Source organism: Trachurus trachurus (genome assembly GCF_905171665.1).
Source record: "Trachurus trachurus genome assembly, chromosome: 5".
NCBI classification, from domain to species: domain Eukaryota; kingdom Metazoa; phylum Chordata; class Actinopteri; order Carangiformes; family Carangidae; genus Trachurus; species Trachurus trachurus.
The window spans coordinates 25131193-25154744 of record NC_139896.1 but is presented as its reverse complement, the minus strand read 5'-3'; the positions used below and the strand labels follow the sequence as shown (position 1 = coordinate 25154744).

At 37.9% G+C, this 23552-nt stretch overlaps 5 protein-coding genes across 5 annotated transcripts; 1 reads left to right on the top strand and 4 right to left on the bottom strand.

Moving 5' to 3' along the window:
• Positions 1-213: 213 nt before the first annotated feature.
• Positions 214-776, top strand: LOC310986719 (transcription factor HES-4-like; the record flags this gene model as incomplete). Its single annotated transcript, XM_083972771.1, has 2 exons — positions 214-336; positions 444-776. The coding sequence occupies 2 exons, from the start codon at positions 214-216 to the stop codon at positions 774-776; spliced, it is 456 nt and encodes a 151-aa protein (XP_083828897.1).
• Positions 777-5044: 4268 nt separating this feature from the next.
• LOC310986531 (transcription factor HES-4-like) lies at positions 5045-5607 on the bottom strand (the record flags this gene model as incomplete). Its single annotated transcript, XM_083972469.1, has 2 exons — positions 5045-5377; positions 5485-5607. 2 exons carry the CDS (start codon positions 5605-5607, stop codon positions 5045-5047), a joined length of 456 nt encoding a protein of 151 aa, XP_083828595.1.
• A 3659-nt stretch (positions 5608-9266) lies between these two features.
• On the bottom strand, positions 9267-9826 carry LOC310986022 (transcription factor HES-4-like; the record flags this gene model as incomplete). Its single annotated transcript, XM_083971721.1, has 2 exons — positions 9267-9599; positions 9704-9826. 2 exons carry the CDS (start codon positions 9824-9826, stop codon positions 9267-9269), a joined length of 456 nt encoding a protein of 151 aa, XP_083827847.1.
• A 5814-nt stretch (positions 9827-15640) lies between these two features.
• On the bottom strand, positions 15641-16203 carry LOC310985982 (transcription factor HES-4-like; the record flags this gene model as incomplete). The annotated part of the gene is made up of 2 exons (XM_083971669.1): positions 15641-15973; positions 16081-16203. 2 exons carry the CDS (start codon positions 16201-16203, stop codon positions 15641-15643), a joined length of 456 nt encoding a protein of 151 aa, XP_083827795.1.
• Positions 16204-21975: 5772 nt separating this feature from the next.
• LOC310985980 (transcription factor HES-4-like) lies at positions 21976-22538 on the bottom strand (the record flags this gene model as incomplete). The annotated part of the gene is made up of 2 exons (XM_083971667.1): positions 21976-22308; positions 22416-22538. 2 exons carry the CDS (start codon positions 22536-22538, stop codon positions 21976-21978), a joined length of 456 nt encoding a protein of 151 aa, XP_083827793.1.
• Between the last annotated feature and the right edge of the window lie 1014 nt (positions 22539-23552).

The window sequence follows — 23552 nt, the reverse complement described above, 5'->3', positions numbered from 1 at the left end:
TCTGTGAGTCTCTCTCCATCACCCCTCAGTGCTCCACCTGCTCCCCTGAGACCTAACCATTGTCCCCCAGGCAATGCAACACCATTCAGCATGTTGCTGCTCCACATGTCCTATTATCTCACCAAGCCCTCTGATTGGCTGAGAGTGTGAGAAACTCCAGCCAGACCAAGACCCACACATTCATATGGAGATGTGGGACTATAAATAGGAGGGATGAAGCCAGCAGAGATCAGACTCTCTCTACAGAGACCTCTACAGCACAGAGATCCAGCCATGGCTCCTACAATCACTGCAGCATTCACCAACTCTCACGAGCACCTGACTCTGACTCACAAGGTAAATTGTAGATTCAACTTAATCTTCATCCTTGACTTCTTGTCTTTGTTGATGCAACACTTTACTCCAGGACCAGTTTATTAATGACTTTGTTCTTCTCTCTACAGATCAGAAAGCCTCTGGTGGAGAAGTTACGCAGAGAGCGAATCAACAGCAGCATCGAGCAGCTCAAGTCTCTCCTGGGTCCAGAGTTGTTCAAACAGCAGCCAGACTCCAAGCTGGAGAAAGCAGACATCCTGGAGATGACAGTTTGCTTCCTGACACAGCTGCAGCAGCAGAATCAACAGCAGAGAAGACTGCTGAACCACGTCAACAAGCTGCAGTCTTCCTCTGATAAGAGCCTGATGGAGGCTGACTTCTCTCTCCTGAGCTCCACAGTCCACAGCAGCACCACCAAAGAGAAGAGTCCAGTCAACAGCGCCCTCTGGAGGCCGTGGTAGACACCTACAGACTGGACTTACTCCCTGACAAACTGAGACCACCATGTTGGTCAAAGATCACTACAACTGAATTCTATGAAATTTAAGGACTTGTTCTTCTGTATGAACAGAAACTTTTATTTTCCCTTGATGGATTTTTATTTTCCTACTGGAAACAACTGATACTATATCTTTCAATTTAAGAAGGAGAACAAATTGTCATGCATATTGCATGGATGACTTTGATGATTGATGATTGCTTTAGCAATTAATATTATTATGCTTCACTGTACGTCATTTATCAGTGACAAATACTGCTATGGTAACATTTGTTATCTTTTATACATAGTATTGATTAAGGTGATAAATGTCTCTTTTTATGGACATATCGTCTTAATGGACTTTAAATCCATTTAATCTCTTTGATTATTAACAACTGATCTGTTGTAAGATCCTAGTGTTCACTGTTTGTTTTTAAGTTTTACTTAATTTTATTGATCATTTTGATCAAACATTTTAATCGTCCTGTTGATGGACATTTTGTCATAATTGACCTTTTCTTTATGTGATGAATGAAAATTGATCTGTTTTAAGATGTTTATCCTTTTCTTTTTATAAAAGGTGTTGATGATGTCTCTTTGTCACAGTTTTCCAGTGACAATAAGTTTCTACATGATGAAAATGAACTGAATTTTACAGTTATCAAGAATGTGACCTGTTGTCTGGTCGTTTTTTATTGTCACTTTTGTTCAACCACAAATGTTTGAATGAAGTTAAAAACAACTCTCAAAGCAGAGTGACTACAGTGTCAAAATGTTTGTCTTTTGTAAAGACAGTTGTCCCCTTACTCTCTCTGAGTACAGTGTGTCTTGTAGAAATCTACAAGTTGTTGTTGTGATGTATCATCACGTCTCACTGAATCTTTCATGCTTGTTGTGTCTCATTGTGTCTTGTTGAATAAACAAACACTGTCAGATCAAAATGTTGTGTTTCTGTGTCATTGTGATCCTCACCACAGTGATGAAAGTTGGACATCTTGTTTAAGGTCCAGGCCTTGATCTGTGCCTTGGAAATGTTACCAGATTATTGTTGTGATGTATCATCACATAAATATGTTTCCAGTAGGAGCCTTCATCAAATGCATCACTGAGTTTATTTCAATAAAGAAATCTAAGTGATCTTTATACTTTTTGTTTTACCATCATTTAATCTGGTGCCTTATGCTGTTAACGTCAGGGAACAATTTTAAATCTCTTGTTCAGCATTTTTCTTTATCTGGTAACAAAATGGAGTTACATAAGTCAATGAGTAAGGGGGGATCTCAGTGAAAACCTGCAGCTTGTGAAGTGTGTTCTTTACTGCAGCACCATGTGGTGCTATGTGGTGATGAGAATAACCTGCTGGTCAACACCAGCAAGACCAAGGAGCTTGTCATGGATTTCAGACGTAATGCTGACACACAGCTGAAAGTGAAATGCTGAAGGTTCTTAGTTACATTATGAAGGAAACTGAATCTCCATTTGCACATCAGTAAGACTGTTTAATCTGTGCTTTACTTTTGACAACTAACTGCATTTTTAAAGAATAAGAAAGATTAATCAATAGGCTATAATTTATCTTCTGTTGCTCATGTAAAATTTAAATGATTATATTCTGTTTAATGTTAAATAATGTTTTTTCAAAAAGGATAAAACATGCCTGAACATGTCTCATGGTAACCAGTCTGTCAGTGCACTTCCATTAGCATCCTTAACCACGCCAGCAGCCAACAACTATTGTCCAGATGGATTTAGCACACTTCAGAAAACAGCTGTCTCAACTCCTTACTTAACGTAAAGATGACATTCTGAACTGGTTAATGATAAAATATAAAATAAAATAAAAGTTTCTATGTATGGATCTTTTTTCTGTTTTTCTACCCCAACCCTCCAATTCAGTATGAGTGAAGAGATTTGATCCGTTTTCAATTATATCTTTAAAAAACATCAAAGCTCAGAGGCAGCCAATGAGCTTCTTTCCCTCCAGATGGCTGGTTACGTCAGGCTGTGTCTCCTACAGCACACATCCAGCATCCGTCACAAAAGCTCCTTTCAAACTTCTTTTGTAGTAAACTGACCACACGATTCAAAGGCTCAGTGTGGGAAACAGAGACCAACTTTCTACTCACACCAACTAGCCACAAAGCAGAAGAAACACCTGCTACATCTGGACACCAGGAAAACTTTGGCTAGACTCAAATTAAACTGAAAAATACCACTATATATCCACTGTTGTTCACAACTACCTCACAGCACTGACAAAAGTCTGCTTAAAACAGCTGGAATTGGTGTCCACAACCGTGTATATAACTGAGATTAATGTATACAAATAAACAAAGTTGTTAGTATTGTGGTCAAGCGTTTGTAATGCTCATAATTTTATATGATGAGGTCATGTTTTCATGTCATAATTAATAAGCCATCAAGTCCCAATTTCGAAATACATGCAGTCATTATCTGCCACTGTGGAATATAATTATCACCTACAATACTGACATAATTTCAAAGTCTATTGAGAAAATACAACTAACTTATACGAAAGTCAAAATTTGATACTTTGCTCCAGTCATTTGCTTTGAATAAAACACTGACCTCCCAGCTTTTATTACTTTTTTTCCCCCAGTGTCTTGCTTCATAGCAAAATAAGACTAAACTGAACGAGAGTAGTTTAATTAAAAAACATTGTGTTTTGAAAATCTCAGTAAAATCCCAATTTTACACTTTGAGGGTTAAATTTGATATACGATTTAATAACAGAAGAAGATTTTCCCATTTTATGAGTCTATGTCCCTTTAATCTCTGTCTCCTCAGGTCAAAGGTCTGGATCTATTGTCCCGTAGGGCTCTGTGAGAGAGTTTCCTCTGGTTTCCCACACTTTGTCTTTTCACTGGAGGAACAAAAGAAGTGTGTCCTATTGTACCTCTCATTTGATACACTATGGGAGCTCTTTAATTTAGTAATGTTTCAGTTGAAGATTGTTTTACATTATAAAACACAGTTGTTGCAATGTTTCAGCTAAAGCGTCAGACACATTGGTTAAATGACTTATTCTAAATATATCTTAGTCTTCTTCATCTAAACTCTTGAATTTAGTTTACTTTATATTGACTCAGATTTAAACTAAACTAATGCACATTATGAATGAATATATTTTGTATTTGCTGTATTTAATTATGTTTTGTCGTTGAAAGGTGGGGACACTGATCAAGTCCTCTATCAATTGAGTCCAAATGAAAAACAAGATGTCCAACTTTCTTCACTGTGGTGAGGATCACAATGACACATAAACACAACATTTCAATATGACAGTGTTTGTTTATTCCACAAGACACAATGAGACACAACAAGCATGAAAGTTTCAGTGAGACGTGATGATACATCACAACAACAACTTGTAGATTTCTACAAGACACACTGTACTCAGAGAGAGTAGGGGACAACTGTCTTTACAAAAGACAAACATTTTGACACTGTAGTCACTCTGCTTTGAGAGTTGTTTCTAACTTCATTCAAACATTTGTGGTTGAACAAAAGTGACAATAAAAAATGACCAGACAACAGGTCACATTCTTGATAACTGTAAAATTCAGTTCATTTTCATCATGTAGAAACTTATTGTCACTGGAAAACTGTGACAAAGAGACATCATCAACACCTTTTATAAAAAGAAAAGGATAAACATGTTGATCTTAAAACAGATCAATTTTCATTCATCACATAAAGAAAAGGTCAATTATGACAAAATGTCCATCAACAGGACGATTAAAATGTTTGATCAAAATGATCAATAAAATTAAGTAAAACTTAAAAACAAACAGTGAACACTAGGATCTTACAACAGATCAGTTGTTAATAATCAAAGAGATTAAATTGATTTAAAGTCCATTAAGACGATATGTCCATAAAAAGGGACATTTATCACCTTAATCAATACTAATCAAAAGATAACAAATGTTACCATAGCAGTATTTGTCACTGATACCATGATGTACAGTGAAGCATAATAATAGTAATTGCTAAAGCAATCATACTTCATTCATGCAATATGCATGACAATTTGTTCTCCTTCTTAGATTGAAAGATATAGTATCAGTTGTTTCCAATAGGAAAATAAAAATCCATCAAGGGAAAATAAAAGTTTCTGTTCATACAGAAGAACAAGTCCTTAAATTTCGTAGAATTCAGTTGTAGTGATCTTTGACCAACATGGTGGTCTCAGTTTGTCAGGGAGTAAGTCCAGTCTGTAGGTGTCTACCACGGCCTCCAGAGGGCGCTGTTGACTGGACTCTTCTCTTTGGTGGTGCTGCTGTGGACTGTGGAGCTCAGGAGAGAGAAGTCAGCCTCCATCAGGCTCTTATCAGAGGAAGACTGCAGCTTGTTGACGTGGTTCAGCAGTCTTCTCTGCTGTTGATTCTGCTGCTGCAGCTGTGTCAGGAAGCAAACTGTCATCTCCAGGATGTCTGCTTTCTCCAGCTTGGAGTCTGGCTGCTGTTTGAAGAACTCTGGACCCAGGAGAGACTTGAGCTGCTCGATGCTGCTGTTGATTCGCTCTCTGCGTAACTTCTCCACCAGAGGCTTTCTGATCTGTAGAGAGAAGAACAAAGTCATTAATAAACTGGTCCTGGAGTAAAGTGTTGCATCAACAAAGACAAGAAGTCAAGGATGAAGATTAAGTTGAATCTACAATTTACCTTGTGAGTCAGAGTCAGATGCTCGTGAGAGTTGGTGAATGCTGCAGTGATTGTAGGAGCCATGGCTGGATCTCTGTGCTGTAGAGGTTTCTGTAGAGAGAGTCTGATCTCTGCTGGCTTCATCCCTCCTATTTATAGTCCCACATCTCCATATGAATGTGTGGGTCTTGGTCTGGCTGGAGTTTCTCACACTCTCAGCCAATCAGAGGGCTTGGTGAGATAATAGGACATGTGGAGCAGCAACATGCTGAATGGTGTTGCATTGCCTGGGGGACAATGGTTAGGTCTCAGGGGAGCAGGTGGAGCACTGAGGGGTGATGGAGAGAGACTCACAGAGCTCTGTGTAACTCTGGGAAAGTGTTGACCCTGTAGAGAGCAGACCTGCTGCCTGATGCTGGGATCAATGACTTTGACTGAGAGAATGCTGATCATTCTTACACGTGGGACAGTTTATCACATCTGTGATTACAAAACCATATCAATGATATGTGACGGAATAAAAGATGTTGTTGAGTACAGAATTTAGCATGAAAACATATCTACCCAAAGTTCAATCTAGGAAGTTCAACTAATGCTGTTTATTCTGTCTTAATATTATATCAAAGTAACATTTTCATTCTGAACTTTTCCTCTTTTTTCTGCAAAACAAAAACAGTATTACTGTATATTGGAAGTCAATGTAATTGTGTATTACACAGGGCTTTAACACCCATGCAGTATATAGATTGTACTGTACATTACACCAATGATCGTCCTGATGTCCAGATGTGGCACACTCTTCAGACTTGTGTCCTGTCATGAGTGTGAGTAGACAGTTTCTCTCAGTTTCCCACACTGCCTCCCTGTGCTGTGGTCAATGAAGCACAAAGGGACTTTAAATGAGCTTGTGTGACTGATAATAGACGTGTGTCGAAGTAGAAACAGAGCCTGACGTCACCGACCATCTGGAGGGAAAGACCACCATTGGTCGTCTCTGACAGTTTGCAGAGTTCAGAAGTGTGAAGACAGTTTTATTTCAAGGAGAGTTCAAGTGATGTATTAGATGATTTAGTAAACTTAACTGTCACACATATTGATCACTTAATCATAACTCTGGTCTTGTATCAGCAACTGGATCAAGGTTCTGTACATGAGGGTGGGAGGATGAGGCAGCTGTTTCCTGAAGTGTGCCAAATCCCTTTGGAGAATAGTCGGCTGCTGGTGGAGTCAAGGATGCTAATCAGTCTAAACTCCTCTCTCCAGAGCTTTCCCACACTCTGTGCATTTAGAGGAATGAAGCCCTTCCTATTTCTTAAATGCATTTGTAATTCTCATCATTTTTATATGATGAGGCCATTTTTTCATTTAATCATTAAAAAACCATCAAGTCTCAATTTCCAAAATATATGCAGTCATTATCTGCCACAGTGGAATCTACTGGTAACATCACCTACAATACTGACATGTTTTCAAAATCTATTGAGAAAATACAACTAATTTACACTAAAGTCAACCTCTGATACTTTGTTCCAGTCATTTGCTTTGAGTAAAACACTGACCTCCCAGATTTTAATACTCAAAAATATTTTCTTACAGTTTCTTGTATTAAATAAGCAAATATTCTAAGACCATATAACAGAACCAACAGTTACTTTGAAAACATTATGCTTTTAAAACTCTCAGTAAAGTCCTAGTTTAATGTTGGGTTATATTTTGAGATGCGATTTAATAACAGAAGAAGAAATTCCCATTTTATGAGTCGGTGTCCCTTTAAATCTCTGTCTCCTCAGGTCAAAGGTCTGGATCTATTGTCCCGTAGGGCTCTGTGAGTGAGTTTCCTCTGGTTTCCCACACTTTGCCTTTTCACTGGAGGAACAATAGAAGTGTGTCCTATTGTACCTCTCATTAGACACACTATGGGAGCTCTTTAACAGAGTAATGGTTCAGTTGAAGAATTTTTTTTTATTATTTAATTTACATTATACACAGTTGTTGTGATGTACAGTATGGTGCAGCAAAAGTGTCAGACACATTGTATCTTTGGGTTTGATGACTTATTCTAAATATAACATAGGGCTGTTAATCCTTTTCATCAAAACTCTAACTTGAATTGACTTTAATTTATTATGGCTCAGTGTCTTTAGATGTAAAGTGAACATGCACACTGATGATGAGGACATTCTGCATCGGTCTCACATATTATATGTGCAAGCAAATGTATTGATACGGAAATTTGGCTGTTGCTCTGATGACGTGAAGCTGATTCTGTTTAAAGCTTATTGCACACACTGCACATCTGTGGTCAAATTATAAAAAAAAGTGAGCCTTCAGCGACTGCAAGTGGCATACAATGACTCTCTGAGAATTTTGTTAAAAAGGCCCAGATGGACCAGCGCCACCAAGATGTTTGTGCCTGCTCGAGTCATCACTCTCCAGTCTGTCTTAAGAAACGTCATGTTTAAGTTCATCTGCCATCTGAATAACTCAGAAAATCAGATAGTTTTGAAACTGATGAACATTGCATTTCGTGCCACGCGTTACATGTCACTGCTCTGGAAACACTGGTATTGAATGTCTTTTAATAAGGGGTTGCTAGACGACCCCGTACTGTTTTTTTGTTTCGTTTTTTCCTTCTCTGTCTTTTTGTATTTGTTCTTAACAGGACCTATGGTCTGTGATAAAATGTATCTATCTATTTATCTATCTATGCATGAATATATTTTGTATTTGCTGTAAACAATTATGATTTGTCGTTGAATGGTGGGAACACTGATCAAGTCCTCTATCAATTGAGTCCAAATGAAAAACAAGATGTCCAACTTTCTTCACTGTGGTGAGGATCACAATGACACAGAAACACAACATTTCGATCTGACAGTGTTTGTTTATTCAACAAGACACAACAAGTATGAAAGTTTCAGTGAGACGTGATGATGCATCACAACAACAACTTGTAGATTTCTACAAGACACACTGTACTCAGAGAGAGTAAGGGGACAACTGTCTTTACAAAAGACAAACATTTTGACACTGTAGTCACTCTGCTTTGAGAGTTGTTTCTAACTTCATTCAAACATTTGTGGTTGAACAAAAGTGACAATAAAAAATGACCAGAGAACCGGTCACGTTCTTGATAACTGTAAAATTCAGTTCATTTTCATCATGTAGAAACTTATTGTCACTGGAAAACTGTGACAAAGAGACATCATCAACACCTTTTATAAAAAGAAATGGATAAACATGTTGATCTTAAAACAGATCAATTTTCATTCATCACATTGTCAATTATGACAAAATGTCCATCAACAGGACAATTAAAATGTTTGATCAAAATGATCAATAAAATTAAGTAAAACTTAAAAACAAACAGTGAACACTAGGATCTTACAACAGATCAGTTGTTAATAATCAAAGAGATTAAATGGATTTAAAGTCCATTAAGACGATATGTCCATAAAAAGGGACATTTATCACCTTAATCAATACTAATCAAAAGATAACAAATGTTACCATAGCAGTATTTGTCACTGATACCATGATGTACAGTGAAGCATAATAATAGTAATTGCTAAAGCAATCATATTTCATTCATGCAATATGCATGACAATTTGTTCTCCTTCTTAAATTGAAAGATATAGTATCAGTTGTTTCCAATAGGAAAATAAAAATCCATCAAGGGAAAATAAAAGTTTCTGTTCATACAGAAGAACAAGTCCTTAAATTTCATAGAATTCAGTTGTAGTGATCTTTGACCAACATGGTGGTCTCAGTTTGTCAGGGAGTAAGTCCAGTCTGTAGGTGTCTACCACGGCCTCCAGAGGGCGCTGTTGACTGGACTCTTCTCTTTGGTGGTGCTGCTGTGGACTGTGGAGCTCAGGAGAGAGAAGTCAGCCTCCATCAGGCTCTTATCAGAGGAAGACTGCAGCTTGTTGACGTGGTTCAGCAGTCTTCTCTGCTGTTGATTCTGCTGCTGCAGCTGTGTCAGGAAGCAAACTGTCATCTCCAGGATGTCTGCTTTCTCCAGCTTGGAGTCTGGCTGCTGTTTGAAGAACTCTGGACCCAGGAGAGACTTGAGCTGCTCGATGCTGCTGTTGATTCGCTCTCTGCGTAACTTCTCCACCAGAGGCTTTCTGATCTGTAGAGAGAAGAACAAAGTTAATAAACTGGTCCTGGAGTAAAGTGTTGCATCAACAAAGACAAGAAGTCAAGGATGAAGATTAAGTTGAATCTACAATTTACCTTGTGAGTCACAGTCAGGTGCTCGTGAGAGTTGGTGAATGCTGCAGTGATTGTAGGAGCCATGGCTGGATCTCTGTGCTGTAGAGGTCTCTGTAGAGAGAGTCTGATCTCTGCTGGCTTCATCCCTCCTATTTATAGTCCCACATCTCCATATGAATGTGTGGGTCTTGGTCTGGCTGGAGTTTCTCACACTCTCAGCCAATCAGAGGGCTTGGTGAGATAATAGGACATGTGGAGCAGCAACATGCTGAATGGTGTTGCATTGCCTGGGGGACAATGGTTAGGTCTCAGGGGAGCAGGTGGAGCACTGAGGGGTGATGGAGAGAGACTCACAGAGCTCTGTGTAACTCTGGGAAAGTGTTGACCCTGTAGAGAGCAGACCTGCTGCCTGATGCTGGGATCAATGACTTTGACTGAGCAAATGCTGATCATTCTTACACGTGGGACAGTTTATCACATCTGTGATTACAAAACCATATCAATGATATGTGACGGAATAAAAGATGTTGTTGAGTGCAGAATTTAGCATGAAAACATATCTACCCAAACTTCAATCTGGCAAGTCCAAATAATGCTGTTTATTCTGTCTTAATATTATATCAAAGTAACATTTTCATTCTGAAAAAAAAGAACAGTGTTATTGTATGTATTGTATTTTGGAAGTCAATGTAATTGTGTATTAGGGCTTTAACACCCATGCAGTATTTAGATTGTATATTACACCAATGATCGTCCTGATGTCCAGATGTGGCACACTCTTCAGACTCGTGTCATGTCCTCAGTGTGAGTTGACAGTTTCTCTCAGTTTCCGACACTGCCTCCCTGTGCTGTGGTCAATGAAGCACAAAGGGACTTTAAATGAGCTTGTGTGACTGATAATAGACGTGTGTCGAAGTAGAAACAGAGCCTGACGTCACCAACCATCTGGAGGAAAAGAACACCATTGGTCGTCTCTGACAGTTTGCAGAGTTCAGAAGTGTGAAGACAGTTTTATTGTTAAAAGTAAATTTGATAGTTCACAGATTACAGATTATTCAGTGAACTTTTAATCACTGCCACATATTGATCATCCAATCATAACTCTGGTCTCGTATCAGTTCTGTAAATGAGGGTGAGGCAGCTGTTTCCTGAAGTGTGCCAAATCCCTTTGGAGAATAATCAGTCCAAACTCCTCTCTCCAGAGCTTTCCCACACTCTGTGCATCTAAAGAATGAAACTGTTTCTAATTCCTATAGGCTTTTCTTAGGGTCCCCCTTAAATATTTTGAGGGTATTTTTACAGTTACCTTACCAATTATTATTAATTTTTCCAGTGTTGTTGTTGTTGTTGTTTTCCATGGCCAAATGTGTGAAACTGAAATATTAATTAAATCAAAGAAACACAGCACATTTTATTTTTACACTTAATTGACAGATTTATTTTTCAGTGACTGCACTCCTATCGGAAACAGTTAGGGGAGACTGGGGACAGTTGCAACACTTTTTACATTTTTCTCAGTTACTCAGAGACTATTTGGACTAGGCTCACCAAACTTTTATAGATTAAACATACATTTGTCAGCTAATTAGTCATACCATTTAAAGATGGTTACATATGACACATCAATCACAATATTCATTTGAATGGAAAAATCCAGACGTTGCAACTGACCCCAAACGTGGGGACAGTTGCAACACGGATCAGGGACGGTTGCAACATATTAAACATACATTAAATTTCACTAATTAACTTTTGATTTTTGTCTCAATAAGCAAAGTATTCCTAAAATATGCATTGTCTTACAATAATACTATAGTATTATTTCGTTATTTAGTAATATTTATCAGAGAACAGTTGGAGTTTTGTTTTGTGTAGAACATAGGCCTAGAGTCAATGTGCAGAGGTTAACAGTGGTAATAAAACTCAATAGCTCAGTGTGAGACAAGAAGAATGAAACTATTTGCAATACAAGAAACTTTTATAAACATGTACTCTACTTTTGGATGATTTATTCACTGTATGACATCAAATAAATTTACTTTTCTCTAATTTTCAAAGGAAAATATATGTGGCTATGTCTGTCCCATAGAATAAGATACAACTACAAATTGTATATTTCATTATAGGAAGTTATCTGGAGAATTATTTTTGAAATCTTAGTCTCTCATGGTTTAATATAATTGGCTGTTCTGTTCATCATGAGGGAAAAAAATAGATATATTGTGCCTATTTTAAGCTAAAAATGTTTCATTTTATACATTTGCATTTGCATAGTGCTTCCATATTCAAATGGCAGTTGTTGCAACCGTCCCCACCCTGTCAGTCATGACAAAACATCATGTACTAGCTAGACACAATGACACTGGCACATGCTAACCATGTCATTTGATAGTCAACAAAACAGTGATTCAAACTAGGTAGGTTTGGATTAATTCATACAAAAGGTCAGGACAGTATGACAAAAATACAGCTCATGAAAAAAGCTACTTTCATACCCTTAAAACAACTTTGTCTCAGTACAAGCAGGAGCAGATGCTGAATATGTCTTTTCTATTATTGGTGGGTAGAGGGTCTAACTGTGAATGTGCAGTGTGAGTGTCATCACTCTAGCATGTTTCTGATTGGAGAAATAAGGCTTGTTGCAACCGTCCCTTGTTGCAACTGTCCCCAGTCTCCCCTACTGTATACTCAACTTGTGTCACCTATGTATGTGACTGTTTTTTATTTATTTATTTATTTTTTCAAGAAATGTTAAAAATGTTAAATATGATGACAAATTATGTCCCATTTTGCAAGTCAGTGCCCCTTTTCCTCTTCACCTAAGGTCAAAGGTCTGGATCTATTGTCCCACAGGGCTCTGTGAGAGAGTTTCCTCTGGTTTCCCACACTTTGTCCTTTCACTGGAGGAACAATAGAAGTGTGTCCTATTGTACCTCTCATTAGACAGGGTGTGAGCTCTTCAGAGAGGGAAATGGTTAACTTAAAAATGATCACACACAGAAAACCTCATAATGTTGCTGAAAAACTGTGACAATGTGACATTAAAGAAACCTTTTCATACCGAAAAAATGAATCATGTTGATCTTAAAACAGATTGGTTCATAAAAATTACATGAAGTGAAAACAAGACTCATGTCAAATACCCAACAGGACGGTAAATATATTATTTCAAAGTGATTACTACTTGAGAAATAACAAGTATTACTATTGAACTACACTGTGCCAACATGTGATGCCTAAGTGAAGCACATGGTATCGCAAAAAAAAAAAATGTGATATTGCCTCTAAAATGTTTTGTAAAACGATAAAAGCTTTTGGATCTTACCAAAGATCAGATATTACTAATTACAGAGAGAAAGCTGACAATTAGGCTACAGTACAATATCTTAATGAAGAAACAACATTTCCATTCATAAATTTCACCACAATGATCAATAATGCTATATTACACATCAAGTAGGTGAAGTATAATATTACCACCAGTCATCCAGTGACACACATTAAACTACTTTAATGTGTATTTGACTATAAATCTGCTAATTCAACACTGAAATCCAGAAGTCAAAGAAGAATGGTTGACCACAAAACTAATTAACAACTTAAAAAAAAAGTTTTATACATTAATCTCAGTTATACAGTACACGGTTGTGGACACCAATTCTTGCGGTTTTGTTTCTAAGCAGACTTTTGTCAGTGCTGTGAGGTAGTTGTGAACAACAGTGGATATTGGTATTTTTCAGTTTAATTTGAGTCTAGCCAAAGTTTTCCTGGTGTCCAGATGTAGCAGGTGTTTCTTCTGCTTTGTGGCTAGTTGGTGTGAGTAGAAAGTTGGTCTCTGTTTCCCACACTGAGCCTTTGAATCGTGTGGTCAGTTTACTACAAAAGAAGTTTGAAAGGAGCTTTTGTGACGGATGCTGGATGTGTGCTGTAGGAGACACAGCCTGACGTAACCAGCCATCTGGAGGGAAAGAAGCTCATTGGCTGCATCTGAGCCTTGATGTTTTTTAAAGATATAATTGAAGACGGATCAAGTCTCTTCACTCATACTGAATTGGAAGTTTGGGGTAGAAAAACAGAAAAAATATCCATACATAGAAACTTTTATTTTATTTTATATTTTATCATTAACCAGTTCAAAATTTCAGCTTTACGTTAAGTAAGGAGTTGAGACAGCTGTTTTCTGAAGTGTGCTAAATCCATCTGGACAATAGTTGTTGGCTGCTGGCGTGGTTAAGGATGCTAATGGAAGTGCACTGACAGACTGGTTACTATGAGACATGTTCAGGCATGTTTTATCCTTTTTGAAAAAACATTATTTAACATTAAACAGAATATAATCATTTAAATTTTACATGAGCAACAGAAGACAAATTATAGCCTATTTGATTAGTCTTTATTATTCTTTAAAAATGCAATTAGTTGTCAAAAGAAAAGCACAGATTAAACAGTACTGATGTGTAAATGGAGATTCAGTTTCCTTCATAATGTAACTAAGAACCTTCAGCATTTCACTTTCAGCTGTGTGTCAGCATTACATCTGAAATCCATGACAAGCTCCTTGGTCTTGCTGGTGTTGACCAGCAGGTTATTCTCATCACCACATAGCACCACATGGTGCTGCAGTAAAGAACACACTTCACAAGCTGCAGGTTTTCACTGAGATCCCCCCTTACTCATTGACTTATGTAACTCCATTTTGTTACCAGATAAAGAAATATGCTGAACAAGAGATTTAAGATTGTTCCCTAACGTTAACAGCATAAGTAGACACCAGATTAAATGATGGGAAACCAAAAGGTATAAAGATCACTTAGATTTCTTTACTGAAATGAACTCAGTGATGCATTTGATGAATTCTCCTACTGGAAACATATTTATGTGATGATACATCACAACAATAATCTGGTATCATTTCCAAGGCACAGATCAAGGCCTGGACCTTAAACAAGATGTCCAACTTTCTTCACTGTGGTGAGGATCACAATGACACAGAAACACAACATTTTGATCTGACAGTGTTTGTTTATTCAACAAGACACAATGAGACACAACAAGCTTGAAAGTTTCAGTGAGACGTGATGATACATCACAACAACAACTTGTAGATTTCTACAAGACACACTGTACTCAGAGAGAGTAAGGGGACAACTGTCTTTACAAAAGACAAACATTTTGACACTGTAGTCACTCTGCTTTGAGAGTTGTTTCTAACTTCATTCAAACATTTGTGGTTGAACAAAAGTGACAATAAAAAATGACCAGACAACAGGTCACATTCTTGATAACTGTAAAATTCAGTTAATTTTCATCATGTAGAAACTTATTGTCACTGGAAAACTGTGTCAAAGAGACATCATCAACATCTTTTATGAAAAGAAAAGGATAAACATGTTGATCTTAAAACAGATCAATTTTCTTTCATCACATAAAGAAAAGGTCAATTATGACAAAATGTCCATCAACAGGACAATTAAAATGTCTGATCAAAATGATCAATAAAATTAAGTAAAACTTAAAAACAAACAGTGAACACTAGGATCTTACAACAGATCAATTGTTAATAATCAAAGAGATTAAATGGATTTAAAGTCCATTAAGTCGATATGTCCATAAAAAGGGACATTTATCACCTTAATCAATACTAATCAAAAGATAACAAATGTTACCATAGCAGTATTTGTCACTGATACATGACGTACAGTGAAGCATAATAATATTAATTGCTAAAGCAATCATATTTGATTCATGCAATATGCATGACAATTTGTTCTCCTTCTTAAATTGAAAGATATAGTATCAGTTGTTTCCAGTAGGAAAATAAAAATCCATCAAGGGAAAATAAAAGTTTCTGTTCATACAGAAGAACAAGTCCTTAAATTTCATAGAATTCAGTTGTAGTGATCTTTGACCAACATGGTGGTCTCAGTTTGTCAGGGAGTAAGTCCAGTCTGTAGGTGTCTACCACGGCCTCCAGAGGGCGCTGTTGACTGGACTCTTCTCTTTGGTGGTGCTGCTGTGGACTGTGGAGCTCAGGAGAGAGAAGTCAGCCTCCATCAGGCTCTTATCAGAGGAAGACTGCAGCTTGTTGACGTGGTTCAGCAGTCTTCTCTGCTGTTGATTCTGCTGCTGCAGCTGTGTCAGGAAGCAAACTGTCATCTCCAGGATGTCTGCTTTCTCCAGCTTGGAGTCTGGCTGCTGTTTGAAGAACTCTGGACCCAGGAGAGACTTGAGCTGCTCGATGCTGCTGTTGATTCGCTCTCTGCGTAACTTCTCCACCAGAGGCTTTCTGATCTGTAGAGAGAAGAACAAAGTCATTAATAAACTGGTCCTGGAGTAAAGTGTTGCATCAACAAAGACAAGAAGTCAAGGATGAAGATTAAGTTGAATCTACAATTTACCTTGTGAGTCAGAGTCAGATGGTCGTGAGAGTTGGTGAATGCTGCAGTGATTGTAGGAGCCATGGCTGGATCTCTGTGCTGTAGAGGTTTCTGTAGAGAGAGTCTGATCTCTGCTGGCTTCATCCCTCCTATTTATAGTCCCACATCTCCATATGAATGTGTGGGTCTTGGTCTGGCTGGAGTTTCTCACACTCTCAGCCAATCAGAGGGCTTGGTGAGATAATAGGACATGTGGAGCAGCAACATGCTGAATGGTGTTGCATTGCCTGGGGGACAATGGTTAGGTCTCAGGGGAGCAGGTGGAGCACTGAGGGGTGATGGAGAGAGACTCACAGAGCTCTGTGTAACTCTGGGAAAGTGTTGACCCTGTAGAGAGCAGACCTGCTGCCTGATGCTGGGATCAATGACTTTGACTGAGAGAATGCTGATCATTCTTACAGGTGGGACAGTTTATCACATCTGTGATTACAAAACCATATCAATGATATGTGACGGAATAAAAGATGTTGTTGAGTACAGAATTTAGCATGAAAACATATCTACCCAAAGTTCAATCTGGCAAGTCCAAATAATGCTGTTTATTCTGCATTAATATTATATCAAAGTAACATTTTCATTCTGAACTTTTCCTCCTTTTTCTGAAAAACAAAGAAAAAGTATTATATTTTTTCAGAATTCAATGTAATTGTGTATTACACAGGGCTTTAACACCGATGCAGTAGCCTATATATATTACACCAATGATCGTCCTGCTCCAGATGTGGCACACTCTTCAGACTCGTGTCCTGTCCTCAGTGTGAGTAGACAGTTTCTCTCAGTTTCCCACACTGCCTCCCTGTGCTGTGGTCAATGAAGCACAAAGGGACTTTGAATGAGCTTGTGTGACTGATAATAGACGTGTGTCGAAGTAGAAACAGAGCCTGACGTCACCAACCATCTGGAGGGAAAGACCACCATTGGTCGTCTCTGACAGTTTTTCAGAGTTCAGAAGTGTGAGGAGGACAGTTTTATTGTGAAAAGTAAATTTGATAGTTCACAGATTACAGATTATTCAGTGAACTTTTAATCACTGTCACATATTGATCATCCAATCACAACTCTGGTCTCGTATCAGTTCTGTAAATGAGGGTGAGGCAGCTGTTTCCTGAAGTGTGCCAAATCCCTTTGGAGAATAATCAGTCCAAACTCCTCTCTCCAGAGCTTTCCCACACTCTGTGCATCTAAAGAATGAAACTGTTTCTAATTCCTAAAGGCTTTTTTTAGGGTCCCCCTTAAATATTTTGAGGGCATTTTTTACAGTTACCTTACCAATTATTATTAATTTTTTCCAGTGTTGTTGTTGTTGTTTTCCATGGCCAAATGTGTGAAACTGGAATATTAATTAAATCAAAGAAACACAGCACATTTTACTTTTACACTTAATTGACAGATTTATTTTTCAGTGACTGCACTCCTATCGGAAACAGTTACTGTATACTCAACTTGTGACACCTATGTGACTGTTTTTTATTTTATTTTATTTTTTAAGAAATGTTAAAAATTTAAAATATGATGACAAATTATGTCCCATTTTGCAAGTCAGTGTCCCTTTTCCTCTTCACCTAAGGTCAAAGGTCTGGATCTATTGTCCCACAGGGCTCTGTGAGAGAGTTTCCTCTGGTTTCCCACACTTTGTCCTTTCACTGGAGGAACAATAGAAGTGTGTCCTATTGTACCTCTCATTAGACAGGGTGTGAGCTCTTCAGAGAGGGAAATGGTTAACTTAAAAATGATCACACACAGAAAACCTCATAATGTTGCTGAAAAACTGTGACATTAACAAAACCTTTTCATACCAACAAATTAATCATGTTGATCTTAAAACAGATTGGTTAAAAATTACATAAAGTGAAAACAAGACTTATGTCAAATACCCAACAGGACGGTAAATATATTTTTTTCAAAGTGATTACTACTTGAGAAATAACAAGTATTACTATTGAACTACACTGTGCCAACATGTGATGCCTAAGTGAAGCACAAAGGTATCGCAAAAAAAATGGTGATATTGCCTCTAAAATGTTTTGTAAAACGATAAAAGCTTTTGGATCTTACCAAAGATCAGATATTAACTAGAAAAAGCATTTCCAAGAATGGAAATGGTGTGACTGCTGACAGCAACTGAACGCTGTTGCAGAATTAGCAAATAGTGCAAGCAGTGATCACCATACAAATGTTTGACCAAGGTCGGAATCGAACCCACAACCTCATGGTCATTAGACTTCCACTCTGCCTCTAGGCCACAGTGCACACACAGTTGCAGAGACTGTTGTCTGTTAATGATCTGCACACTGTCAACATCAAGAAAGCTTGAGAGTCAAGCTTGAATGACTTAGAATGAAAATTTCTGTGAATTTCAGGCTGAGAGCAGCAGTTTCAACATGAAGCAAGTTATCAGAAGTCAACAGATGACGACTGGGAAAATAATTCACTATAATTGTTGTTGAGGCAAGATTTGAACCAGCAACCTTCAGGTCTCCAGACCAGCAAGCTAACCACTAGGCTACAGACAGAGACAGTATGTGAGGGGTAAAGAAAACCTTTGATACAATGAGCTTTATACTATGAGGAATCAAAGACTGTCCAATGACAGCTGAATAATTGGAATCAAAAGTCAAGCAATGATGTGAAATGACTAAGGCAGGAATCGAACCCATGACCATATGATCACTAAACCTTTACTCTGCCACTCGGCTACAGAGAGCACACTGCTTTCATGACTGTTGTCATTCATTGTAATGTGATGATGTGCTGCAAACTGGTATGAGTAATCAAGGAGATAACAAACACCTGTGACCAATTGAAGGCGGGGGAGGAGAGCAGAATTCAACATAACATAACAAGAGTTCTTCCCTTGGATTCGAACCAGGGACCTTAGGGTTGGGAGGCGGCCACCCTAACCCCTACACTACAGTGGAGTTGTCAAGAAGACTGTTGTCTGTTAATGATCTGCACACTGTCAACATCTAAAAAGTTAAATATTTTAAAAAGTATAAAGAGTTAAAAAGAGAAAAGTAATGCCAATAAAGTCCAGAAAAAGCTGCACGTTTTGATATATGAATTGTTGAAATAGCACAAAGTATGAAGGACTAGAAGAAGACCGTAAAAAGGCGGAAGAAAATGGCCAAACAGAAGAACAATAGTGTGACTGCTCAGCAGTCACACTAATAATTACAGAGAGAAAGCTGACAATTAGGCTACAGTACGATATCTTAATGAAGAAACAACATTTCCATTCATAAATTTCACCACAATGATCAATAATGCTATATTACACATCAAGTAGGTGAAGTATAATATTACCACCAGTCATCCAGTGACACACATTAAACTACTTTAATGTGTATTTGACTATAAATCTGCTAAATCAACACTGAAATCCAGAAGTCAAAGAAGAATGGTTGAACACAAAACTAATTAACAACATTTTTTTTTTTTAATTTTATACATTAATCTCAGTTATACAGTACACGGTTGTGGACACCAATTCCAGCTGTTTTAAGCAGACTTTTGTCAGTGCTGTGAGGTAGTTGTGAACAACAGTGGATATTGGTATTTTTCAGTTTAATTTGAGTCTAGCCAAAGTTTTCCTGGTGTCCAGATGTAGCAGGTGTTTCTTCTGCTCTGTGGCTAGTTGGTGTGAGTAGAAAGTTGGTCTCTGTTTCCCACACTGAGCCTTTGAATCGTGTGGTCAGTTTACTACAAAAGGAGTTTGAAAGGAGCTTTTGTGACGGATGCTGGATGTGTGCTGTAACGGAGACATAGCCTGACGTAACCAGCCATCTGGAGGGAAAGAAGCTCATTGGCTGCCTCTGAGCTTTGATGTTTTTTAAAGATATAATTGAAAACGGATCAAGTCTCTTCACTCATACTGAATTGGAAGTTTGGGGTAGAAAAACAGAAAAAAGATCCATACATAGAAACTTTTTTTTTATTTTATATTTTATCATTAACCAGTTCAAAATTTCATCTTTACGTTAAGTAAGGAGTTGAGACAGCTGTTTTCTGAAGTGTGCTCAATTCATCTGGACAATAGTTGTTGGCTGCTGGCGTGGTTAAGGATGCTAATGGAAGTGCACTGACAGACTGGTTACTATGAGACATGTTCAGGCATGTTTTTATCCTTTTTGAAAAAACGTTATTTAACATTAATCAGAATTTTATAATTTAAATGTTACATAAGCACAGAGGATATATTTTATTTGGTTAGTTTTTCTTATTCTTTAAAAATGCAGTTAGTTGTCAAAAGAAAAGCACAGATTAAAAAAAAAAAAAAAAAAAAGCAAAACAGGTCTGAAATTCTCAGATAATCTTCCAAACTACTCGCTCCTGTTAAACAGTCTTGCTCTAATAGGTGATGTGTAAACGGAAATTCAGTTTCCTTCATAATGTAACTAAGAACCTTCAGCATTTCACTTTCAGCTGTGTGTCAGCATTACGTCTGAAATCCATGACAAGCTCCTTGGTCTTGCTGGTGTTGACCAGCAGGTTATTCTCATCACCACATAGCACCACATGGTGCTGCAGTAAAGAACACACTTCACAAGCTGCAGGTTTTCACTGAGATCCCCCCTTACTCATTGAGTTATGTAACTCCATTTTGTTACCAGATAAAGAAATATGCTGAACAAGGGATTTAAAATTGTTCCCTAACGTTAACAGCATAAGTAGGCACCAGATTAAATGATGGTAAACCAAAAGGTATAAAGATCACTTAGATTTCTTTATTGAAATAAACTCAGTGATGCATTTGATGAATTCTCCTACTGGAAACATATTTATGTGATGATACATCACAACAATAATCTGGTATCATTTCCAAGGCACAGATCAAGGCCTGGACCTTAAACATGATGTCCAACTTTCATCACTGTGGTGAGGATCACAATGACACAGAAACACAACATTTTGATCTGACAGTGTTTGTTTATTCAACAAGACACAATGAGACACAACAAGCATGAAAGTTTCAGTGAGACGTGATGATACATCACAACAACAACTTGTAGATTTCTACAAGACACACTGTACTCAGAGAGAGTAAGGGGACAACTGTCTTTACAAAAGACAAACATTTTGACACTGTAGTCACTCTGCTTTGAGAGTTGTTTCTGACTTCATTCAAACATTTGTGGTTGAACAAAAGTGACAATAAAAAACGACCAGACAACAGGTCACATTCTTGATAACTGTAAAATTCAGTTAATTTTCATCATGTAGAAACTTATTGTCACTGGAAAACTGTGACAAAGAGACATCATCAACACCTTTTATAAAAAGAAAAGGATAAACATCTTAAAACAGATCAATTTTCATTCATCACATAAAGAAAAGGTCAATTATGACAAAATGTCCATCAACAGGACGATTAAAATGTTTGATCAAAATGATCAATAAAATTAAGTAAAACTTAAAAACAAACAGTGAACACTAGGATCTTACAACAGATCAGTTGTTAATAATCAAAGAGATTAAATGGATTTAAAGTCCATTAAGACGATATGTCCATAAAAAGGGACATTTATCACCTTAATCAATACTAATCAAAAGATAACAAATGTTACCATAGCAGTATTTGTCACTGATACATGATGTACAGTGAAGCATAATAATAGTAATTGCTAAAGCAATCATATTTGATTCATGCAATATGCATGACAATTTGTTCTCCTTCTTAAATTGAAAGATATAGTATCAGTTGTTTCCAGTAGGAAAATAAAAATCCATCAAGGGAAAATAAAAGTTTCTGTTCATACAGAAGAACAAGTCCTTAAATTTCATAGAATTCAGTTGTAGTGATCTTTGACCAACATGGTGGTCTCAGTTTGTCAGGGAGTAAGTCCAGTCTGTAGGTGTCTACCACGGCCTCCAGAGGGCGCTGTTGACTGGACTCTTCTCTTTGGTGGTGCTGCTGTGGACTGTGGAGCTCAGGAGAGAGAAGTCAGCCTCCATCAGGCTCTTATCAGAGGAAGACTGCAGCTTGTTGACGTGGTTCAGCAGTCTTCTCTGCTGTTGATTCTGCTGCTGCAGCTGTGTCAGGAAGCAAACTGTCATCTCCAGGATGTCTGCTTTCTCCAGCTTGGAGTCTGGCTGCTGTTTGAAGAACTCTGGACCCAGGAGAGACTTGAGCTGCTCGATGCTGCTGTTGATTCGCTCTCTGCGTAACTTCTCCACCAGAGGTTTTCTGATCTGTAGAGAGAAGAACAAAGTCATTAATAAACTGGTCCTGGAGTAAAGTGTTGCATCAACAAAGACAAGAAGTCAAGGATGAAGATTAAGTTGAATCTACAATTTACCTTGTGAGTCACAGTCAGGTGCTCGTGAGAGTTGGTGAATGCTGCAGTGATTGTAGGAGCCATGGCTGGATCTCTGTGCTGTAGAGGTCTCTGTAGAGAGAGTCTGATCTCTGCTGGCTTCATCCCTCCTATTTATAGTCCCACATCTCCATATGAATGTGTGGGTCTTGGTCTGGCTGGAGTTTCTCACACTCTCAGCCAATCAGAGAGGCTAAAAAAATGAAAGGACTGCTTGGCTGCCACATGCTCGGTGGTCATATTGCCTGGGGGACAATGGTTAGGTCTCAGGGGAGCAGGTGGAGCACTGAGGGGTGATGGAGAGAGACTCACAGAGCTCTGTGTAACTCTGGGAAAGTGTTGACCCTGTAGAGAGCAGACCTGCTGCCTGACTTTGACTCAGCTCATGGCATGTGTACTTGAGTCATGTTCTTTGCAAAATCTCAATGGCAGACTGCAATCGTAATTCAGGGTTATTGTTAGTCTGTCTTGCAGTTTATGCAGTTTTCCCAACTTTTTTCATTTATCTTGAAGTAGTCCCTGCAAGGAACTTCGAAACAATACCAGGTATCTTGGTAGTTTTAATTGTATTGATGACCTAATAGCAACAAAGTTTCACTATAGTGTGCTGTAGCAGGTGTGTTTTCTGTCTTATGGTTGCTGGTGTGAGTAGAAAGTTGTTCTCTGTTTCCCACACTGAGCCTTTTAGTCATGTGGTCAGTTCACAAAAGGAGCTTTAAATTAGCTTTTGTGATGCATGCTGGATGTGTGCTGTAATGGAGACACGCCTTATGTCACCAACCATCTGGAGGGAGAGAATTTCATTGGTTGCCTCCAAGGTATATTTTGGATCTTCTACATATGTAATTGAAAAACATAAAAATAAATAACAACAGTTAATTTGTTCTTACTTGAAATTCAAATATCAAGTCAAAATTGAGCCTTGGTATAAATTTACCAAATAAAAGTTTCAGCTCTTTTAGGGGGGTCAGGAGTGAGACAGCTGTTTTACTAAGTGTGCCAAATCCCTCTGGACAATAGTTGACTGCTGGTATTGTCAAGGATGTTATTCAAGCTGAGCTGAGACTTTGCATTCCTGTGCTTTCCCACATCGTGTCCAGCGACAGTCTGTTCACTACT